The sequence below is a fragment of the Siphateles boraxobius genome, unplaced genomic scaffold, assembly GCF_051911475.1.
Source record: "Siphateles boraxobius isolate OS27281-9 unplaced genomic scaffold, OSU_SipBor_1 77, whole genome shotgun sequence".
Taxonomy (NCBI): domain Eukaryota; kingdom Metazoa; phylum Chordata; class Actinopteri; order Cypriniformes; family Leuciscidae; genus Siphateles; species Siphateles boraxobius.
Window position 1 is genome coordinate 14,239,810 of NW_027509205.1, and position 24,315 is coordinate 14,264,124.

Consider the following 24,315-nt stretch of genomic DNA (forward strand, 5'->3'; position numbering starts at 1 on the left):
AATACGTCAAAAACGTGGGTGTGTCTGCGGAAACAGGATTGGGAAACACTGGTGGACTGTCTGAGATGAGCACAGAACACGGTGACGGGAAAGCTCTGGGAGTCTAAATGCACAAAAACAGGCAATCCCACAACAGGAACAAATGTTCCCGAAATTTTCTAAAGGTGACTGAACTTCAAAACAAAACAAAGCATACAATAGGATACCATATAATCATAAGACATTTGCAAAGTACAATCAATCAAGTTAACAATAAACGATTGACCTGTTTGTCATCATATCCTCATGTGGTTCTTTTTCCGCATTTGTTATCTACAGTAAACCGATAAGGATGGGTCTGTGTTTGTTATAAATACTGTGGGTGCTTCTCAATATCCCTCCTCGTCTCCTCGCTCCTCTGTCCTCCATCCTATGACCCGGAAACCAATCAAGCACAGCCCCTTGAAGGACATCTCAATTCTCTAATTGCACCGTGAGGAGTCGAGGATCGAGGAGTGAGGAGGCTTTTAGAGGAGTCATGAGCGAGGATACACAGCTGTATCCTATGCGGAAGTGTTTTATTGACTAAACGTGACGCACGTATACATTCTCCTCCCCCTTCACATCGGTCACAATAATTTGAATTTGTACTTTACCCTTGCTGTTTTTATAAACCACACATCTCACATATTTCAACAGAGTATCTCGCTTTATTATTATTCATTATGAATTTCTTAAATAAACAAACTTCAACAACATAAGGGCAGATCCTTTGAGCGCTGCTGATGACGCTGTGAAATGACGCTCGAGTGATCAAGTATTGCAATGTATAAAAAAGCTTTCATTCGATTCCTCCGTCCTCATTTTCTTTCCTCGCAGCCTTCCCTCACATCCTACAGGGGGAGGAGCTGAGGCGCACGGAAAGGAAGCGAGGAAAGGAAACGAGGGTGCACAAATAAGAAATGAGAAGCACCTCAAGTACACATGTGTCTCCTTAAGAGAATTCCAGACTTTTGTTCAGACATTCAACATGCTGGTGCAAAAGCTAAGCTGGATCACTTCTAAGTACTGATTTAGAACCAATTTAACTTGCATGATTTCAAAAGTTCAGTTTTTCAATTTGTTTCTATTTGATTTGATCTTGAGCCTGGAATTTAACCATGTACAGTGTGCTTAAACATTACCACAATTCTCATGTTGATTTTTTATTTTCTTTTTTCTTAAAATGTGTCAGATTTGGGATTTATAAAGGTCATTAAACCCAACTATGGGCGAACTGATCACAAAACATGTGCTAGTGGAATACCAGCTAATCAGATCTCAAAAACACACTGCTTCTGAAAAACATCCCTCGGTAGGATTAACATATAACAAAAAAAATCTGATTTTATGCATAATTTTACAAGTGTAATTATTTTGTCTATAGTGTATTAAAACTATTCTTATGTAGGCCTACCTGTCATTGTCTGTCCATGAATCAGGTGTGATGGAAGAAAGAGCTGTACTGTTCCTGCAGTGAACTCCGTTTTCTCTGATCCTTGTGTTGGGATTTATAAATACCTGGATGTATCTACCTGTATCCCAGCAAGTAAGCCAGTGGACATATAATTTTCATCTTAGATTTCGAAGTTGAAAAAATTCTTTAATGTTTTCTTTTCTTTACATGTCTAGAACTGGTTGTTACTGTTATTATTACTGACCTCTGTTCCCATTTTCCTCAAACTAATTTTAGAAAGAAGTGTAACCTGTGAATTTCCCCAAAGCGTCATTGTCTGTGGTAAGATCTATCTTTTCTTTCTGTACGTTTTTTTTCTATGCTGAGATCATACTGTAGCATCAAAAAAGATAGAGCATTTTGTTTAAGCCCTTAAGGTCCTCATGCCCACAATATTTTGAATAGATCAGTCCAGCTACAGTGTATGGTGGTACACATTACTGTTTTAAAATGTGCTTTTTTTGTTTCAAAAGATATTGGTGCTATTTTTGTTCATCATGCCAATTATGGACGACGGGATCTTGTAACCTGCCCTCATAAATTAGCAACCACACCACACTGTTACTCTCCTCAGACCAGCAGCCTGCGTTCCTCTAGAGTCACTTAAGACATCAGAACACGTGCACAGACATAAACTGAATCTTCAGCTATATGTGAAAATTATGCAAAGTATACATAACGGACAATTAGGGGTGGATGATATACCGGTAGACACGATAAACTGGTAGGGATTTGTCAATTTTGTGCATAAAGCCACTGGTCACACAGCAAGTGAGTATACTGAACTAATTTCTTTTGAACAGCTTATTGTGCGTGAACAGTCAAATACACACACTCATGTGTTAAAATTCCAGTCTCGGCAAGTATTCATGTAAACGCAGTTGGTTATGTCTTCAGTGAAAGTAAACAGCTGAAAATAAGAAAACTGGATGTGTGTCAGTATATTGGACTGTACCTGAGGTCTTAAAGTGACAGCACCCTAATATACCTGATGCTGTTTTTGGGCATTTCAGACTTCGCTTAACCCCAGATTATCGTTGTACTCATCACAGTCACGGAACGGAGGAATCAAAGACGGCAGGCAGAGATGAGAGAGCCAAATGCAGGGAGACTTCAATGAAAATAAACTATTATAACATAATTCAGGAACAAAATAACATTGAGGAAACCACAGGGAACACAGACACATGCCATCAAACAACAACTGACAGAGAAGCAGAGATTACAAGGGCTATTGAAACAGAGGGGTAAACAAGCTTAACAAGGAAAACTGACACACCTGGAGCAGACTAATAAAAATGGTAAAAACTACAAAACTACAACCTGGCCACAGGAAACAGAACACAGAAACTAGGCACAGAGAAACTACAACATAAAAGTCCACAGAGCACAAGAATGTTAGAATGTTACGAGATGCCTGTCATTTATTATTTCATTTCAGCGTTTGAGGGGAAATGTCAAATGGTGATGGGATACAAGTTCATTGCAGTGAAGAAAATAATGTTTCTGAAAACTTCATAGTAGCCTACTATCTGATATACAGTATGTAATATGAGGATGCGCAACGCTAGAGCCTTTATTTACACACTTTGTGTGCTTCGTTCTGTCAATCAATGAAACTGCTATTATGCAAATGAGAACATTACCCGGGGTTTAGGAATGTGCTGTACAGTGTGAAACGTTACCGTACGAATACCCAGGATTCATTGGTAACCTCTGGTAAAGTATGAGCAGTGTGAAACGTGAAGCAAGATAACCCAGATTTTGATTTGATTTCAAGTGTGAAAAGCACATCTGTGTCATTTAGTTAATCAAACAACCAAAAACAAAGAAAATCACACTGTTCTTGACTGAATCACTTGCGTAACTTTAATGAGTATAAATGTAATTTATATAGTGAAGGCTAGGCCTACTTGTCTTTGTTAACTTAGTTTTTTTAATTAGTTTTTTTGGGCTAGTTTGAATGTTTTCACGATATCAAAATTGGTAGTGAGAATTATAACATTTCAATGTTCAATGTTGATGTCAAAAAACCTTATTTACAGTAAAAATAACTATATATAATTATTATAATAATTTTGGTCATATTTGAAGACTCAAAGTTTACTTTTTAATGTTATTTTTTAGTATTATTTTTCTTTATTCATTTTCATAATAATTTCATAATGTATTTTGTGAAGTCAGAGTAGGTTGTACAAGAGCTATATTTTGCTTAGAGGTGTGTGTACAATGTAACACGTTCACTGAGCAGAGATTGGCAAAAGTAACTGGTGCAGCTTCCGTGATTCAACAATAATGGGGAAAGCATGATTCTCTTACGAGAGTATCTCTTGTACTGCGTAATATCTTACGCTACGGGGAAACCTCTTTTCCACGAGATATTGAAGCCAAAAATTATCCTTAATTTTGAATTAATGTAAAACGCTGTGCGGCAGCGTGCAGACATAGGCAAGACGGCTCTTGTGCCTATTGGCTGCCCTGCGGCAACAGCAGCAGCCTATCGAGGGAGGCCCAGCGCGACGTGATACACAATGGGGGCGCTTTGCGCCCATTTCGTCACGTCCCGTCAGAATAGGCGTGGCCTTGGCCTATAAATACACTCGACAGGCTGATACAAACTGATTTTCATCTCTTCAGCGAAGCACTACTGAATCGCTGGATCCAGAGCGAGATGCCGCGGCGTTGACAGAAAGCCTTCAGACGAGCCTTCGAGCCTGAAGCCGCTGGCCTTTAACTCGCCGCCTTCAGCCGCCGTACCTGCTACGCTTTCCGGCGTCTATATCCTTTATTGCTAGAGTGTGTGTTCGCCGCTGCGACTCACACTCTCACTGTTTATCTCTCTCTCCTAAAAGAGCTGCGTCTTTTTAAAGATGCAAAGGTCCTGCGGCTTGTGCCGATCCACACTCAGCGACGGGGACTGTAACGTCATCTGCGTTTCCTGCCTGGGTGAGGATCATGCAGCTCTCGCTCTCGTCGACGGCGGATGCCCTCATTGTGAGCTATTGCCTATTGTGACTCTGAGGACTCGCCTGGCATCGCCTGGCATCATTCTCAGAGCCTGCACTTCAGCCCGCTGTAGCGCCGCACCGTAAAAAGCGCCGTGCTCAGCGCGGTCCCCAGCCTTCTCCTGCCCGCCAAAGCTCGCCGGTTCGCCCGCCAGTTCCGCCGGCATCGCTCGAGTCGCTCACCGACGGACAACGGCCGGCATCTGCCGCCGCTTCCGCCATTGAGATCGACGAAACAGCTTAGGCCAGTTCCATCCTGGCATCAGAAAGTGAGGATTGGGCGAGCTCTGTGGACCTCCCCCCGCTGCCCGCGTGCCTGCTGGAAAACGAACTGGCATTGAATCAGAGCTGATGCGTCTGCTCTCTCAAGCCGTCGATAACCTCGGCCTTGACTGGGAGGCGCCCGCGCAGCCAGCGCGCAACCGTCTGGACGGATGCTTCCTCAAGAGGACCACGCGGCGTCACACTCTAGACCCGCCCCTTTTCTTCCTGAGCTTCACGAAGAAGTCGCGAGGTCTTGGAACGACCCCTTCTCGGCCAGGATTCGTACCTCTTTCTCTGCTGCATTCTCCACTGTGGACGGTGCGAAAGTTAGAGGGTACCTTTCTCTTCCTCCAGTGGAAGCAGCGGTAGCATCACATCTCTGCCCGCCCTCCGCTGGACTGCGAGCGCAGACAGTGCTGCCATCCAAAGCCTGCCGAGTGACGTCAGCCATGCACGATCGCGCTTACACCGCCGCCGGACAAGCTGTGTCAGCGCTGCACACAATGGCCATATTGCAAATCTTCCAGGCCGACCTTCTCCGTAAAATGGACGAGGAAGGCGTGGAATCGATCAGCATCGCGGATTTAAGAAGCGCTAGGGGCCCGGCTCTACACGCTGCGCAATCTGCTGCACAGGCGATGGGGCGGAACATGGCCTCTCTCACTGTGGCTGAGAGACACCTTTGGTTGACGCTGTCTGAGATAACGGATTCAGAGCGCGCTGTGTTTCTCGACGCGCCCATTTCGTTAGGGGGCTCATTTCGTCTTCGGATCTGCCGTCAAAGATTTCGCGGACAGATACCAAGAGGTTCAAAAGACATCACAGGCAATGAAGCACTTCCTCCCGAAGCGCTCTAGTTCCGCAGCAGGTCGCTCGAAACAGCCGTCTGCCTGGAGCTCCCAGCCGCAGCCTACACCACCCACCGCCGCTGCTTCTCAACGCAGTCAGGCCCGAGAACAGAGACCGCGCTCTCGCTCTGCCGCACGCCGCCCCCCTCAGCGCGGGCCCTGGCCGAGGATTGAGATCAAGCCCGAAGTCCCAAAGCCTTCCTAGCCATCCTAGGAAAGCGACGGTGTTCAGATCCCGCTGTGGCCGGATTTTCACCGAAACGATTCGCTCGTCCAGTTCCATGCAATGTGACTGTTCCAGTGTATTTAGCAGTCAACAAGCCGGCTCGTTTGCCCGCTTGCCTGCACACAAAAGCCGTTTTTACGGCTACCCAGATAAATCCAATAAAGAGTGTATTTTCTGGTGTTCCGACGGCCAATGGTGTTATGAGTGTTGTAAGAATGCCCACGTCTCAGTGCCCATTCCCACACACAGACACAGCCTCAGTTCAGGGCTAGCACAAATAAAATCGACTCATGTCGATTGTGCGAAAAATGTAGTGAATGTGCCCGCGTCACAGTGCCCACAAACACTACACGATGCGTGTCCCACGGTTTCTGTAAAAACGAAACCAGCACACATTCAGTCAGCACAAGCCGACGGTGTTCTCAGTGAAGTGAGTGCGCCCGCTGTCCCGCACCCACATTCCCTCACAAACACGCTCAACCCTACGGGGTTTGTCCCGCTCGCTCTCTCTCCACAATCTATTATAGAGAAACTGAGCGCGACCAGGCTGCCCGCCGTGATCGGCGTGCCCACCGCCTCGCACGCTGTAAACACAGTGTTTATGTCTCAGCACACAGAAGCTCTGTGGCCGCCGCTATGCCGCGGCCAGAGCCCAGATTTCATTCTACCTCTAGCTATTCACGCAGATGCGTGGGCAAAGCTTCCCGAGGTATCGGAATGGGTGTTGAACACAATAAAAAGAGGCTATTCGCTACAGTTCGCTCGACGTCCCCGACGTTACACGCCGCGTGTCGAAACCACGGTAAACAACGAAGTATCTCATTTACTTCGAGCCGAAATTGCGTAACTACTGAGCAAAGGGGCCATAGAACCTTTATCTCAGGCTCAGAGCGAAGGGGGGCTACACAGCAGATATTTTCTGGTACCGAAAAAAGACGGGGGTCTCAGACCCATTCTAGATCTGCGACAGCTGAACAGAGTGCTTGTGAAGCGCCAATTCAGGATGCTGACAACCAGGAAAATCCTCGCGCAATTTCGCCAGGGAGACTGGTTTATGTCAATGGATCTGAAAGACGCCTATTTCCAAATACAAATAGCGTCGCGTCACAGGCGATTTTTGAGACTCGCCGTCGAGGGCCAGGCATATCAATACACAGTCCTACTGTTCGGCCTGTCCCTAGTGCCCCGTATATTTACGAAGTGCATGGACGCGGCTCTCGCACCCCTGAAACTGCAGGGCATGCGAGTTCTGAACTACTTGGACGATTGGCTGATTCTAGCTCGATCGCACTCAGAGCTCATAGAACACAGAACCACATTACTCGAGCATCTCGAGAATCTGGGTCTCACAGTCAATTGGCCGAAGAGTTTGCTGTTTCCCAGCCAGAAAATGTATTTTGTGGGAACAGTGCTGGAGTCGCTATCTATGACAGCACGTCTGTCCCCGGAGCGCGGACTGGACATTCAGCGCGCCGCGAAATCCTTCCACCGCAGCTCTATAGTCCCGCTCAAAAGGTTTCAGAAAATGCTGGGCCTGATGGCATCAGCATCTTGAGTACTTCAGCTGGGCCTGCTTCGCATGTGCCCACTGCAGTTGTGGCTGAAAGCGCGAATCCCGCCCCGGGCATGGACCTCTGGTCTGTTTCGCCTCAAGGTCGACATGGAATCCGTTTCGGCTCTGGAAGCTTGGAAAAAAAAAGACTGGTATCAGTCAGACGTGAGTCTGGGGACTCCCTCAAGTGTGAAGGTTGTGTCCACGGACGCCTGTGGGAGACATTCGGCAGAGCGCAGGTGGACCTGTTCGCGTGCCAAGAAAACGCTCACTGTCCGAACTTTTTCTCCAAGAGCAGGGATGCGCTGGCCCACGTATGGCCCTGCTGCCCCCTCTATGCTTTTCCCCCCCGTCTCGCTCCTTTCTCAAGTGCTGGAACAGATCAGGGAAAACAGATGCCCAGTGCTACTCGTGGCTCCGCTTTGGACGAACCAGACTGCCCCGTGGCCTATACCGGTGAGGAGATACCTTCTCTCTCAGGCAAAGGGCTCGATTTGGCATCCTCGCCCGGATCTTTGGTCCCTACATGCATGGGCCATCAACGGGTACCCGCTAATCTCCCGGAGGGAGTGTTAACCCTTTCGCACGTACGATCACACCGGTGTGATCAGTCTTGGCTGGTCCCTGTAGCGTACGATCACACCGGTGTGATTAGAACGGTCAGTGCATCACGTGATCAACTTCTAAATTCAAACGTGCTTTTGCGCGTTGACTGGCGCTGAGCCAGAGACAGACGCACTCAGTGCTGTCATATATCACAACTATTGAGTGTTTTCAACCACATAATGTTTATTTTAGGTTTCAGACACTTAATTACTTAAATACACTTAAATACATATAATTACTAGCAAAACAATGATTTTGAGTTTGTAAAAAACACACTGATGTTTATGGAAGCGGCAACAATTCTTCTTCCTTTCCATTATAATAAGACAACACTTTTATTCATATCAGATACACATTGTGTAAGTAGCTTTACATTTTATCCTATTCTTCTCCCAGTTCACCGGCCACCTACTTTCATGTATTTCGTGAGAAGTGGAGGAATTGACGTGTTGTAAATCCAACAGATCCGATTCTCTGAACTGTGAAACAAACTAACATGGCGCCGCCCATTGCGCATACAGCTCAACTAACGCGATCGTTATAAAGGTGTTTAAACAACAAAACACTTCCACTTGCACATATTTGACAATCGGAATATCAGTGTTTCATGCTATAGCTAATACATTTGTGTATATTTTTAATAAAAAAGGAAAAATTACATAAAAGCAGATCATCATTCATTCAGCGCTGTGTTGTAGTTGCGCTGTGCCACGTGACAAGCAATGACGCGTCACCATGGAAACATTAAAGTGACATGTTCTAAATAACGGTCGCCTTGAAAAACTCACGCTGGGGGGTCAGTTAGAATATTTTAAACTTACGTGTGAAAGGGTTAAACACGATCACGCAGGCTAGAGCCCCCTCTACTAGACGACTCTATTCCTCGAAATGGTCAGTGTTCTCTGCCTGGTGTCAAGCTCAGGGCTTTTAACCCGTAGACTGCGAGGTTACGGAAGTGCTCTCCTTCCTTCAGGAGCTGCTGGATAAGGATAGAACCCCATCCTCAGTCCCTGTGTGGGACCTTTCTACGGTTTTGGAAGCCATGAAAGGTGCTCCATTCGAGCCAATCCATTTGTCAGACATGAAACATCTGTCTTTCAAAACGGTGCTTCTTATGGCTCTCGCTTCAGTGAAGCGCATAGGGGACTTACAAGCGCTCTCAGTAAGCGCGTCATTTATGGAGTTTGGGCCTAGTGACTCAAAAGTCATACTCAAACCAAGGCACGGGTACGTGCCCAAATCCCTCAACACACCGTTCAGGGCCCAGGTTATTTCCCTGTGCGCCCTCCCGGTTCATGACGAGGAGGAGGATGCGAGTCTCCTTTTCCCTGTCAGGGCACTGAGGGCTTATGTATCCCGGTCGTCTGTCTTCAGACGGACCGAGTAGCTCTTTGTTTTGTTCGGCGGACGCTCCAAGGGACTGGCCGCATCAAAACAGAGCCTATCCAGATGGATAGTCGATGCCATAGCGCTGGCTTACACTTCTAAGGGCCTGCAGTGTCCTTTTGGTGTCAGAGCGCACTCCACGAGAGGAGTGGCCTCGTCGTGGGCGTGGTCTAGCGCGATTTCCTTGCAGGATATCTGTATGGCGACAGGCTGGGCCTCGCCGTCTACATTTATAAGGTTTTATAACCTAGAGGTTCCCGCCTTACAGGCCAAGCTGCTGTCGGTCTAGAATTCAGTACTGTCTGCCCCGCTGCGCCGGCGCAGAATGCTGAGTTTTGCTTGTGCATCGCTCACACTGATCGATAGAACAGCTCCATGGCTGTTGAATAACCCGTACTTATACCCAGTTCAGGCTGAACACGTTCACCCTGTCTGCCTGAAACACTGTTAACATAACTAGCTCCTGTGGGATGCTATTTCATGGGGAATGTAGCCTCTCTTCTCTGACTATCTGTGAGTCTACGGTGATTATGCACTATGTGAGCCCCGGGCTACTACCCTTGGGACTTTGGTGTCGGATCCCAGTACGCACGGCGTGTTGCATTGTGTTCCCCATAGCGTAAGAAAATACGCAGTACGAGAGATACTCTCGTAAGAGAACGTACTCGGTTACTAACGTAACCTTGGTTCTCTCTAGAGAGGGAACGAGTACTGCGTATCTTGCCATGCATACAACAGTGCTGGTTCGATCAGCGATGAATACCAGTTTGTATCAGCCTGTCGAGCGTATTTATAGGCCAAGGCCACGCCTATTCTAGCGGGACGTGACGAAATGGGCGCGAAGCGCCCCCATTTGTATCACGTCGCGCAGCGCCTCCCTCGATAGGCTGCTGCTGTTGCCGCAGGGCAGCCAATAGGCGCGCGAGCCGTCTTGCCTATGTCTGCACGCTGCCGCACAGCGTTTTACATTAATTCAAAATTAAGGATAATTTTTGGCTTCAATATCTCGTCGAAAAGAGGTTTCCCCGTAGCGCAAGATATTACGCAGTACTCGTTCCCTCTCTAGAGAGAACCGAGGTTACGTTAGTAACCGAGTATGTTTTCAAATCTACAATATCGTCCACCCTTATACTGTACATTTTTTCATCCTGTGTATTAAATAGCTACTTACCAAATAAATATATAGACATAAAAACTATTAGAATTTAAATTATTTGATTATATGGAAGAAAAAAAGAACTCAATGTTAATAATAATGTTTTTTTACCATATATCTTAAGGTGCAATGGGAGGAAGTCTTGTCACCCGAATGCTTCATATTCTGTCTTCTCTGATCCATGTCGGGCTGTCCATAAGTATTTGGAAGTGACATACAGCTGACATACAGCTGCATAATATTGTGATTATCCTACCACATAAATGTATTTATATTTTGTGTGTGTTTTAAATGAAAACTGGCTAAATTATTGATGTTAAATGCACGCTAATAGTTTTTGGTCTTTTCATTCACTCCCCAGCAAGACCAAACAAAACAATAAATTGAAATATGGGGTTCATCTTAAAATAAATGAATGATTATAATGAATCTGTAATTATTATTGATCATGTGTCAACAAATGAGAATAATGTAAGGTAAGTTCCAAAGCATAGCATAGTTCAAAAACAAACTCTAAAATGGCTTCATTTTGTAAAAAAATAGTATATTTTTTTCTTCTTTTAATTTTGAGGTGACTTTTGTGGTATTCTAAATCTGTTTCATCTACATAAATGTATATAATATTGTCAAAGAGAAAAACTAGAAATAAATAAAACTGCACCATATTCACTGCCAAACCTCATTAACGCAAAACAATCAAGATTGTGAAGAAAAATTAGGCCTATCTAGTGTAAAAACATCTCAAATTCTTGAAGAAGAATCTAAAACACAAGTTGTCTTTGATTTGTAAAATTTCACTCTAAAGACTTTAATGTAATGTATACTGACATGTTGTTAGACTTGTATGTTGTAGTTTCCTGTGCCAGTTTGTAGTCCTTTTGTAATTTCTTTTCTGTTTGGTACCTCTTGATTGTTTCCGCAGGTGTGCCATTGTCTATAAATAACCCTTGTCCATGTTTCTTTGTCAGGGGTTCATGTAACATTTTCCTGTTAACGGTTCCTTGTTCTGGTTTTGCTTTTCTTATTAAAATTCCTGCACTTATATCCATGTTTCTGCCTGCCATCCTTTGGTTCCCTTGTTACACATACAGATGCGATTAGCCTCTTAAACTAGAACAAAAACCTGTTCCCTCTTAGGCCTGTTGTTTGAAAGTACCTTTTGACCTTCTTAGAACATACACAGGACATTTCAACATGGTCAGATTGCAACATATATGTATAGTAGTAGGAATTAAGCAAAAATGAATACAAGAAATCATAGAGAATCCTTAAAGCACTTTCATTGCACTTTTTTTCAAAAAGACATTTCGTTCAGATTCGAGACATTTTTCTTTAAATTTTTCAATTTAATTAAAATCTGCCCACTCTCCACACACTGCCATTTGACCAACGATATGCAGTGTTGGGAAGGTTACTTTGGAAATGTAATGGGTCACAGATTGCAAGCCTGTTTAAAATGTATATTGAAATTATTTCAATTACTTTATTAAAGTAATGTAACTGATTACATTTGTAGGGCTGAGTGAATATCTTTACTGTCCTACTTCAGAAATTACTAAGAAAGGCTTTTACGGCCTCTTAATTCTGCACAGCAGAACATTATGCAGAACATGGCGCCGCGGATGGCTGCCTCGGTGTGGAGCTCCCCAGCTATTGTGTTGTTTTTGTTCGTTTGTTCTGCGTTTAGCCATTCTTTTCCTATCAGTTTCACCAAAGACGAACTACTGGACATTAGGAAACACACACCAGAAACCTTTTCTACAGTTTTTGATTATTCGGACGTTTTGCTGGACATTCTCGTCGGAGGGGCAGCGGTGTTGTTCAAACGCGCGTTCAGACGCAAACGCGGGAAGCGAGCCGGTTAAACCCCGCGAGCGCGGCCTGCGCACTGCACTCCCCAGTATTCATCTCGCGAATCTCCGATCCCTTCCTAACAAAACGGATGAACTTCTTCTCCTCACCCACACTAACAAGGATTTTTTAAACTCTGCTGCTTTGTGCTTCACTGAAACCTGGCTGAGTGAAGCCATACCGGACAACGCAATACATCTGCCGGGCTTCCAGCTGTTCCGAGCGGATCGCATCGCGGAGCTAACGGGGAAAACGAGAGGTGGTGGATTGTGTTTCTACATTAACGAAAGTTGGTGTTCAGATGTAACAACACTGAAGAAGATGTGCTCTCCTAATTTAGAGGCACATTTCATAAACTGTAAACCCTTCTACTCGCCTCGGGAATTTTCCTCTTTCATTCTCGTGAATGTTTACATCCCTCCAGACGCGTGCGTGAGCGCGGCGCTACAACAGCTGGCTGAACAAATATCTGAAACGGAACAAAGGTACCCAGACTCTCTTTTAATCATTCTTGGGGATTTTAACAAAGCAAATCTTTCCCGTGAACTACCAAAATACAGACAGCACGTTACATGTCCCACCAGAGACAGTAATATACTGGACCACTGTTACACCACAATAAGAAATGCGTATCACTCCGTCCCACGGGCAGCTTTGGGGCTCTCTGATCACTGTTTGGTTCATCTCATACCGACCTACAGGCAGAAACTGAAATCAGCTAAACCTGGAATAAGGACTGTAAAAAGATGGACTAATGAAGCAGAGCAGAATCTACAGGCCTGCTTTGATTGCACTGATTGGACTGTTTTTGAAGCTGCTACCAATGATCTGGATAAGCTCACAGATACTGTAACATCATATATAAGTTTCTGTGAGGATACATGCATTCCTACCAGGACATTCTTATCATTCACTAATGATAAACCATGGTTTACTGGGAAACTCAAACACCTTCGTCATGCCAAAGAGGATGCTTACAGAAGTGGGGATAAAATCTTGTATAACCAGGCCAGAAACAGATTGACAAAGGAGATCAGAGTTGCTAAAACGAACTACTCTGATAAACTGAAAAACCAGTTTTCATCCAACGACCCATCATCAGTCTGGAATGGCCTGAGGAACATCAACTACAAGTCACCATCCCCTCGATCTGTGGACAATCAACACCTGGCTGACGATTTAAATTCATTTTACTGCCGGTTTGAAAAGCCCTCATTCACACCACACACCCGGTCTGATCTGCACTTCACACATTCAGCATCACCTCCTGTACTCCAATTATCACTCCCCCCTCCTGCCATCCAACCTGAGCTTAAGGTCTGTGTGGAGGACGTGAGCCGAGTCTTCAAAAAACAGAAGACTAGGAAAGCCTCAGGCCCAGACGGCATCTCATCTGCTTGTTTAAAAGCCTGCGCTGACCAACTGGCCCTGGTCTTCACGCAGATCTTCAACAGATCATTGGAGCAGTGTGAAGTTCCCTGCTGCTTCAAACGCTCCACTATCATTCCTGTCCCCAAAAAACCCAAAATCACTGGACTTAATGACTACAGACCTGTCGCTCTCACGTCTGTGGTCATGAAGTCGTTTGAAAGACTGGTGCTGGCCCACCTGAAGGACATCACTGGACCCCTGCTGGATCCCTTTCAGTTTGCTTACAGAGCAAACAGGTCTGTGGATGATGCAGTCAACATGGGACTGCATTATATCCTGCAACATCTCGACAGACCAGGGACTTATGCAAGGATCCTCTTTGTGGACTTCAGTTCGGCCTTCAATACCATCATGCCTGGTCTTCTCACAGCCAAACTGACCCAGCTCTCCATACCATCCTCGATCTGTCAGTGGATCACCAGCTTCCTGACGGACCGGCAGCAGCGAGTGAGACTGGGGAAACACACATCCAAGACACTCACAATCAGCACCGGAGCCCCCCAAGGGTGCGTTCTCTCCCCACTGCTCTTCTCCCTGTACACTAATGACTGCACTTCTAAAGACCCCACTGTCAAGCTCCTGAAATTTGCAGACGACACCACTGTCATCGGTCTCATCCAAAACGGTGACGAGTCTACTTACAGACTGGAGGTTGAACAGCTGGCTGCCTGGTGCAGTTATAACAACCTTGAGCTGAACACGCTCAAAACAGTGGAGATGATCGTGGACTTCAGGAGGAACAGCCCAGCACTCCCCCCACTCACCATCATGAACAGCACTGTGGAAGCAGTGGAGTCATTCAGGTTCCTGGGCACTATCATCTATCAGGACCTGAAGTGGGACAATCACATTGACTCCACTGTGAAAAAGGCCCAGCAGAGACTGTACTTCCTTCGCCAGCTGAGGAAGTTCAACCTGCCACAGGATCTGCTGATTCAGTTCTACTCAGCCGTCATTGAGTCTGTCTTGTGCGCTTCCATCACTGTCTGGTTTGGTTCAGCAACCAAATCAGACATCAGGAGACTACAACGGACAGTCCGGACTGCGGAGAGGATCATTGGTGCCCCCCTGCCAAACCTCTAGGACCTGTACTCTTCCAGAGTGAGGAAGAGAGCAGGTAAAATCATCACAGACTCCACTCACCCTGGACACCTCCTGTTTGAACTGTTACTGTCAAGACGGAGACTCAGATCACTGGCCACAAGAACATCTCGGCACAGGAACAGTTTCTTCCCACAGGCCATTTCCCTCCTGAACAGTTAACACTCCTCCCAAGGCATATGCCTGTAAGTGCAATACTCCCACTGTTTAGTGCAATATCCCACAACTCAGGTGATACTATATGTAGATTTATTTATTTATAATATTCAAAACACTGTAAATAGGTTCATAATCTGTAAATCTGAAAATGTCTATTCTGACTAAACCCAACTGTGATAGTTTTATTCTCATATATTTATATTTAGGTGTTCAAGCACGAAGTGCTGAAAACCTATTGTAATTGCTATTTGAAAAAAAAAAAAAAACCTAAAACGCATCGTGCAGCCCAAACCGTAAGGCCTAGAGACTTGAAACCTGGCCAGGTGGTAGGGCCTCAGTTTGGGGAGAACCTATCAGAGTATGACCCCGATTGGCCCATAGGTGGCGCTACAGCAACCAAAAGTACTAAATTGCTCATACCTCCTAGACCGTTTGACTTGGAATCAAGCTTTTTACACCACTGTGTTCCTTTGCTCAAGGCGGACAAGATGTACATCTCGGATTCTCGATTCGAGCAACGAAAAATTTGTTATGGCCAATTTTGTCCAAAACCTACTTTTGCGAACTAGTCCCTGGTTTTTTGCCTGATCGGAACCAGACCAGTCTAGGACAATTCTCTGGACTCTCTAGATCAATAATTATCAAAAAAAAAGTTGAACTTTGCCCTTTGGTTCACTGTAACAGGGTCGTTTAGAAAAGGGGGCGTGTCAAAATACACTCAAAAGCCTATAAATCATAAATAAAAACTCAGAACTTCACAAAAACTGATGAGCACATGTGTCATGACATGGTGAAGAAGCATGCAGAGTTTCATGGAGATCGGACCATAGGTGGCGCTATAACTGTCAAAAAGGTCGCCTATTATTAGGTGTTCAAGCACTTGGCCTTGACCAAGTGTCCACGAAAGCCTATATCTCTTCAATGAATGCTCACATCTTCTTAAAAACAAGTCAGAACATGTAACTCTAAATAAGCATGACAATTTTCAGACAATTTGGAGCAAATAAGCCTTTTAAACAGTTAAAAAGGTGAAAATGATATGAACAATGGCATATTAAGCCAATAAGTGGTATTCTACTGCCCCCTGCTGTTTAAAATAGTCATTTTGTCATGCTACTAACTAATATAATTCTATAATTCTTATTTAGACTGGTTTTTTGCCCGATCGGAACCAAACCAGTGTAGAAATGTTCTCTGGAGTCTGAATATCAATAATTATCGAAAAAAAGTTGAATTTTCGATTTCCGGTTGCTAGGGGGTGCAAAATGAACGTTGTGGGAGGAGCCTATTTTACTAAAATGGCTATAACTCGAGAAGTAAATGAGATATCTTCAGCAAACTTGACACACATGTGTATGAGGACAGTCTGGGGTCACAGTAAAAAAACCGCGTCAATCTAACACTAGGTGGCGCTATAACACTAAAAAAACATAAAAGGGGGTGTGGCCACCTGACCGTTAGTCCGATTGACCTGAAAATTGGTATGCAGTGTCTTGGTCCAAGGCCCCATGTATGTGTAAAAGGATATTGGCGTATCTCAAAAAACATGGCCGCCATCGATCAATAAAGTTTGAGCACCTGTGAGACGAGGTTAACGGAGGCCAATCGGAACGAAACTCAATGGGCATGTTCGACTCATGGCCCAAGAGGTCTGTAAGAGTTTTGAAAGAAATCGGCCACTAGTTGGCGCTAACGAGTTTTACGGCTCTGTAATCACGTGGTGTTGCACATATCCCCAAAAAATGCATATCATTTGATAGATCTCCTCATGATGAACAACTTTGCCTCTAGAACCATTGCTGTCAATCAAATCGTTCATTAAATATTCACGAATATGTTAAAAACCTACTTTTGCGAACTAGTCCCTGGTTTTTCGCCCGATCGGAACCAGACCAGTCTAGGACAATTTTCTGGACTCTCTAGATCAATAATTATTGAAAAAAAGTTGAACTTTGCCCTTTGGTTCACTGTAACAGGGTCGTTTAGAAAAGGGGGCGTGTCAAAATACACTCAAAAGCCTATAAATCATAAATAAAAACTCAGAACTTCACAAAAACTGATGAGCACATGTGTCATGACATGGTGAAGAAGCATACAGAGTTTCATGGAGATCGGACCATAGGTGGCGCTATAACTGTCAAAAAGGTCGCCTATTATTAGGTGTTCAAGCACTTGGCCTTGACCAAGTGTCCACGAAAGCCTATATCTCTTCAATGAATGCTCACATCTTCTTAAAAACAAGTCAGAACATGTAACTCTAAATAAGCATGACAATTTTCAGACAATTTGGAGCAAATATGCCTTTTAAACAGTTAAAAAGGTGAAAATGATATGAACAATGGCATATTAAGCCAATAAGTGGTATTCTACTGCCCCCTGCTGTTTAAAATAGTAATTTTGTCATGCTACTAACTAATATAATTCTATAATTCTTATTTAGACTGGTTTTTTGCCCGATCGGAACCAAACCAGTGTAGAAATGTTCTCTGGAGTCTGAATATCAATAATTATCGAAAAAAAGTTGAATTTTCGATTTCCGGTTGCTAGGGGGCGCAAAATGAACGTTGTGGGAGGAGCCTATTTTACTAAAATGGCTATAACTCGAGAAGTAAATGAGATATCTTCAGCAAACTTGACACACATGTGTATGAGGACAGTCTGGGGTCACAGTAAAAAAACCGCGTCAATCTAACACTAGGTGGCGCTATAACACTAAAAAAAACATAAAAGGGGGTGTGGCCACCTGACCGTTAGTCCGATTGACCTGAAAATTGGTATGCAGTGTCTTGGTCCAAGGCCCCATGTATGTGAAAAAGGATATTGGCGTATCTCAAAAAACATGGCCGCCATCGATCAATAAAGTTTGAGCACCTGTGAGACGAGGTTAACGGAGGCCAATCGGAACGAAACTCAATGGGCATGTTCGACTCATGGCCCAAGAGGTCTGTAAGAGTTTTGAAAGAAATCGGCCACTAGTTGGCGCTAACGAGTTTTACGGCTCTGTAATCACGTGGTGTTGCACATATCCCCAAAAAATGCATATCATTTGATAGATCTCCTCATGATGAACAACTTTGCCTCTAGAACCATTGCTGTCAATCAAATCGTTCATTAAATATTCACAAATATGTTAAAAACCTACTTTTGCGAACTAGTCCCTGGTTTTTCGCCCGATCGGAACCAGACCAGTCTAGGACAATTTTCTGGACTCTCTAGATCAATAATTATTGAAAAAAAGTTGAACTTTGCCCTTTGATTCACTGTAACAGGGTCATTTAGAAGAAGGGGCGTGTCAAAACACACTCAAAAGCCTATAAATCCTAAATTAAAACTCAGAACTTCACAAACATTGGTGAGCATATGTGACATAACATCATTAACAAGCATGCAAAGTTTTATGGAGATCGGACAATAGGTGGCGCTATAACAGTTGAAAAGGTTTGAAACCATGTATTTCCTATGATAAATTGCCTGTATTGGCTGTAAATGGTGTGTTCCATCTATGATCATATAACATTTATATCACAATGTTCAAAATCAGTTCAGTACAATTCTCTGGACTCTCTAGATAAATAATCATCAGAAAAGTTATAACTTCTTCATTTGGATGGCTATAATAGTGTCACTTCAATACGAAGCCTTTACCAAGAAAGCCTATATCTCTTCAATGAATGCTCAGATCTTCTTAAAAACAAGTCAGAACATGTGACTCTAAATAAGATAAGAAATAATGCATCTATAACAGTTAAAAAGGTTAAAGTTATAACATAATGGCATATTAAGCCAATAAGTGGTATTCTACTGCCCCCTGCTGTTTAAAATAGTCATTTTGTCAAGCTACTAACTACTAATATTCTATAATTCTTATTTAGAGTTTATAAAATCACTATTTTAACATTTACACTCACATTTTGTCAAAATTCATCTATTGAAGTATTACTATTGACCATTGTGTCACGGACAAATGTTAATCCTGAATGAGACACAGTTCAGATCACTTTATCTACAACAGAATGTGTGTGTGTAGTCCCATGTTTCTGAATAAATCCTGAATAATCTGATTAATAGCTTGCAAAGACATATTTTAATGGTCTATAAGCATTTCATATATTTTCATAATGACTTGTGTGTGTGTCTAGATATGAGTCACAAAAGCACCTGTGAAAACACTTTATTAATAAGTATAATGGCCAGCAAAGGGCAGTAGAAGACCACTTATTGGCTCACTCTCATTTTGACAGACTTGATTTTCACCAGTATATCATGGTAAATCATGCTAGCAATGTGATGAATCATAGTAAATCATGCTACAATCCTGATAAATCATTCTAGAATGTGGTATATCATGGTCAATCATCCTATAACATGGTAAATCAAGGTAAACTAAGATAAATCATGCTATAAACATATTAAATCATACTAGAATGTGTTCAGTTGTGGTAAATCATGCTAGAACAGGGTAAATCATGGTGAATCATACTAGAACTTGGTATACCATGGTAAACTATGGTAAATCATGCTAGATTCATGGTAAATCATGAAAATCACACTGAAATGGGGTATATCATGGTAAATCATGCTAAAATTGCCTGTATTGGCTGTAAATGGTATTTTCCATCTATTATGTCAGTGTTTAAATGTATGCTAAATAAAACTTAATGTCTTTTGGTGCTTTTGTGCTTTACGGCCTTAAAGGCCTTAACTGCTTGAACACCGCTAAATGCTGCTTGCAGCTTTAATTTTATTTTTTATTCTTATAATTTGTAGTATTATGTTTCATGTTGTATTTGTATATGTCCACTGGAAGCCTCAGTACCAAAACAAATTCCTTGTGTGTGCAAGCACACTTGGCAATAAAGCTCTTTCTGATTCTGATTCTGATTATTTGTTACAACTAAGTTTTCTATACAGTATGTTGTTCCATTCTACAGTCTGTATATTTAAATATGTAACTTAATAAATAACTTTACCTGCTTTGAGAATCTTTCCTTTTATCACTGATGATGTTGAAAGCTAAAGTGATTATAAGTTTCGTTATCTAAATGTTCAGGTTAAATCCTACATTTTCCTATCAGTTCTAAGAAAGACCTTTACCTTTAAATAATAAGAGGTTAAAGAATAACAACAACTTTAATGGAGTCAGATTAATTATATTTGAATTAATATATAATTATATATTCAATACTGATTACTGTCAGTCTTTCAAAATCCTTGAATTAAGATTAAAATAATTTAATTTTAAAGCACATCCACCAAAATCAGACTTTGGCACCAATTTTTACTTTGACATCGCTCTGAGGATAAATACAGATTTAAAATCATAACAAGAAATAGTATATATCATTTTAATAGTTTGCAAACATTTTTAGCACTGAATTGTTATATTTGCACCATTTTCTGATTTCTGGATGAAATGTTTTTTAAATTTCCAGCACTGGAACGCATTTTTTATCCCTCCCTATGTTTACAACTATATAATCCCAAATGTTTTTGAGAAAAAAAAAAGCTTTTTGAATTGCACTACTTGGAAAAATATGCATTGCATTAAATGTGCTTGCATTTTTATTTATAAACGACTATAATGTAATGTCTACACCGTAAAAACTAATTAGTTCAGTTTACTTAATTAAATTGTGCAAACTCGTTGCCTTAATTTAAGTAAGCATAACTTAATTACATCAAGTTCTTCTTACTTAATCTATTTAAGTTTTGTCAACTTAATTCTATCTGTGATCTGAGGAAGTGTACTCCCAGAGTGCATTGCGGCATGAATAAATTAATTGCTTTGTTTGACCATTTTTGGCTTTATTTAACCATTAAAATTGTATTTGCTATCGTTATTGGGGTTATACTGACAAGAGACAGCAAATAAAATTGCAATGGCCTAATTAATTAAAGTAATTTAAAAAAAACTTGTTACCATTGTTGTGGTTTGCATGCTGAATGTTGAAGTCTGTGTGTGACTCAAGCAAAATTGTAAGATATTGTCACAAATGCAGAGGGATTATATCAACCCAATTAAAAGTTTATGAGATAAGTGTTTGCAATTAAAATGTAAAAAGATCATTATTTAACATGATAATCATGTTATACATCATAAATACATTCATTAAGAACATGGAAATAATTTAAGTATAAATACTGTATAATATTTATTACTTTACTTCCTTTGATATCAAATAACTGTGATTTCATGTTGCATCACTCCATCAATTGGAAGATAATCAGAATGATATAAATGAAGTTCCAAGTGCCCAACCAAAGGGAACACTGATCACAATAATGGTGAGGAATTTTAGGTTGATTTTAGGAAATTTCTGAAGTCAGCATATGTGACGTTCTCCCAAAATGTTTAGTTGCATTGACAATAACATTCAACAAGACTAGAAAATGAGCGTATGCAACTAAGAGGAATGATGACTGCAGAAGTGGAAGAAATTAGTGAAAAGTCTATTAAGAATTGCCCCGCATTAAAAACCATTTGCTTTTTCTTTTTTTTTTTTTTTTTGCTTTAGCAAAATGGTACTCAAACCAGTCAAGTAATGTTTAATAGGGTTTTCTGAGTAATGAAGGCATAGCATGCAAACAGTACAGATTACTAATTTTTTTAAGTAAGTTCAACACATTGTCGGAGATTAATTAAAGTTAACTAAACAATAGTTAGTAAGAACAATGTTAGATTTTACAGTGTAGTATAATGTCTATTAACAAATATAATTATGAATGAACAATTTACTAATGCTTAACTAATGATTCATAGAATGCAGTTATTAGTGAAAAACTGTAATAAATCTAACAGGACATTTCGGACATTTTGTAACTCATACAAAATACTGTACAATGGATTTTGGATTGATACAATGGATACAAAAATGTAAATTGACATTTGTGTGACACTTAACATTTGATGTTTTTTTTTTCTTTTAATTTTTGATGTCACCGGAAAAGTTTAAAGTGGCAAAGTGACTGTTGCAAATCCATTTGTCCTTTGTAAGTAGCACAAGCAGTATACATCAAAAATAGAACATGGCATTAAATGTAGTTTAAGTTGAAATTACTTCTACAGCTGAGTTGATTCTACTTATAGGCAGCAATTATTTAAACTGTTAAAATAAAGCTTTAAAAATGTGCTTTTCACAGTGATGCCATAGCCAATTTTGGCTACAGAAAAACCTTTCAGTTAACTTAAAAGAACCACCCAAATTGTTGAATCCATAAAACACGAGTTTTTTAATTACTATTTCCTATAAAGCTCTTCTGTAAGAATTTGTATTGCAATAAGTATTCTACACAAACTGTGTAAAGCATCCTAACATTTTCAAATACACAGTCGTATCTGATTTAAAGTGCTTGAGTAACTCTTTGTCCCAACAAAAAGCCACCATCACTGCCCCACCAGATTTGCATGGGCTGCACTGTTTCCTTTTTGTAGAAAAATCTGGTTACACCATCTGTCTAGACTCTAGAGGCTTAAGTTATGAGGCGATCATGTGACCTGGAGAAAGATGGCTGAAGATTGAGACTTCACTCTGCTCCAGGCCAGGCTTTATTCTCTTATTTTCCTTAAAAAAAAAAAAAAATCTTATTTTTCTCCAAGCAAACATGACAACATTGCCTCAGAGGAACCCAAAGAGCAGCTTGACAAAAACTTTCTTTTCTATTCGACCGGCCTGTCCAATGAGAAAAAGAAAGTAACTCACCAATGGCTCACATAGAGACTTGATCGTCACGCTGGAAACAGGAAGAAGGTCTCAGCTCAGACGTCGAAGCTGAATAACTTAAAGGTCATCTCATCAGTCCCTTTATTAGAAAAACATCACAAATATCAATAAAAAAAATTACAGTCTTTAGCATCGAGAACAGGATTTATTTTATTTTCCCAAATCTTATGTCCATGTGAACTACACAGGCTGCTTTTACATTTCTATAATTGTATATGCCACCTGGGCATTAGAATAGATGTCATGGTTATGTAAATGATCAATACAGTTGTACATAATAATACATAATGTTCAATTTTAACACAAAATTAAAATGTATGTTAACTGTCACTGGCCCACCGGTGGGCCCATTTGCCATTGCATGTTTAAAACAATTATATCCTATATGTAACCTGATCTAATATTGACAAACAATATATCGTTGGAAAGCTCTAAGTGTGTACTTTTCATAATTGACCACTGTTTTGCAGGAAATATTATGATATACAGTTGTATGAATAGTCATTTATAGTAGTAATAGTTGTTGTTTCAACAGTATATTTGTATATCTTTCATTATTATTTCATTATCTTTCTTTCATATGTTTATTGAAAAAAATAAATTAAGGAACTGTTTATACTCTTTTAAAACATTTTACATCTTGAAAACATGTTTTGAATTTAAAAAAAAAGGATATCAATCTGTGTTGTGGTGTGAGGTTAAGTGGTAAAAAGTGTCCTTTTGGAATCATCAACTGGGCATGAATTTCACCTAGTGGCCTTTGTTGGTATAGCAGCTCATAAAATTCTCATTTTTTAAGATATTAGTCTCAAATTTGGAACACAACTTCTTTAGAACTATGGCTTTTATTTCATATAATTTTAGGGTGAACCAAATTTTTATTAATATATAATTTTAATAAAATATAAAAATTGTATTGCAGTACTTTTTTATTACAATAAACTTAAACAGCTATAACTTTTTTTTTTTTTAAACTACAGACACCTGTGCAACAAACTCTCTTCTTTAAAAAAAGACCAGAATGAGGATTAAATTCAAAAGGGTTCCAGAATTACATTCATTTGAATTTCGACATCAACTTTGCAGGCCTACACTCAAAAATGGGCGTGACAGTTAACAGGTTAAGAAAATTGTATAGTTTCAATATTCATACTAAGTTTATATGACTCAGTAAAGCCATGACATTCGGTCGTAATGAATCATAATGCGATCGTATTATTTAACACGCTATTATTATGTTTGAGATATCAACCACTGGTCGATAATGTTTGTATAAACTGTAAGTAACAACTGGTAAAATGTACGCCTATATTTTAAAGCCATGTTAACAGTCCGTGAGCGAAATCTCCTCCCATCCGTTTTGTGATTGGCATTTCGCAAGGATTCCTGGGTAGTTAAAGTGCGTGGAGCCTGCATCTATGCGGGCTTCGCGGAAGACCGCTTCAAGGGTACAAAGGGGGTGCTGCTGAGCACACTACAGAGCGTTAAAATGCTAAATGGGACGCTCGGCGAGCACGCGCAATTTAAGTCCACGA

General features: G+C 41.4%; 2 protein-coding genes and 1 long non-coding RNA gene across 3 annotated transcripts in view; 2 read left to right on the forward strand and 1 right to left on the reverse strand.

Moving 5' to 3' along the window:
- Positions 1-1,334, forward strand: part of LOC143725790 (rhamnose-binding lectin-like) — a 44,086-nt gene extending 42,752 nt beyond the window's left edge. Inside the window, exon 4 of the mRNA XM_077218539.1 lies at positions 1,214-1,334. Coding sequence (XP_077074654.1) covers positions 1,214-1,320 — 107 coding nt within the window. The 3' untranslated portion in view covers positions 1,321-1,334. The remainder of the gene's footprint in view (positions 1-1,213) is intronic.
- The window catches only part of LOC143725792 (uncharacterized), a 132,378-nt gene extending 130,312 nt beyond the window's left edge, over positions 1-2,066 (forward strand). Inside the window, exons 2-3 of the long non-coding RNA XR_013198333.1 lie at positions 1,712-1,756; positions 1,948-2,066. This is a non-coding gene — a long non-coding RNA (uncharacterized LOC143725792). The remainder of the gene's footprint in view (positions 1-1,711; positions 1,757-1,947) is intronic.
- LOC143725782 (L-rhamnose-binding lectin CSL3-like) overlaps positions 1-24,315 on the reverse strand; it is a 54,866-nt gene that overhangs the window by 18,508 nt on the left and 12,043 nt on the right. The window lies entirely within an intron of this gene.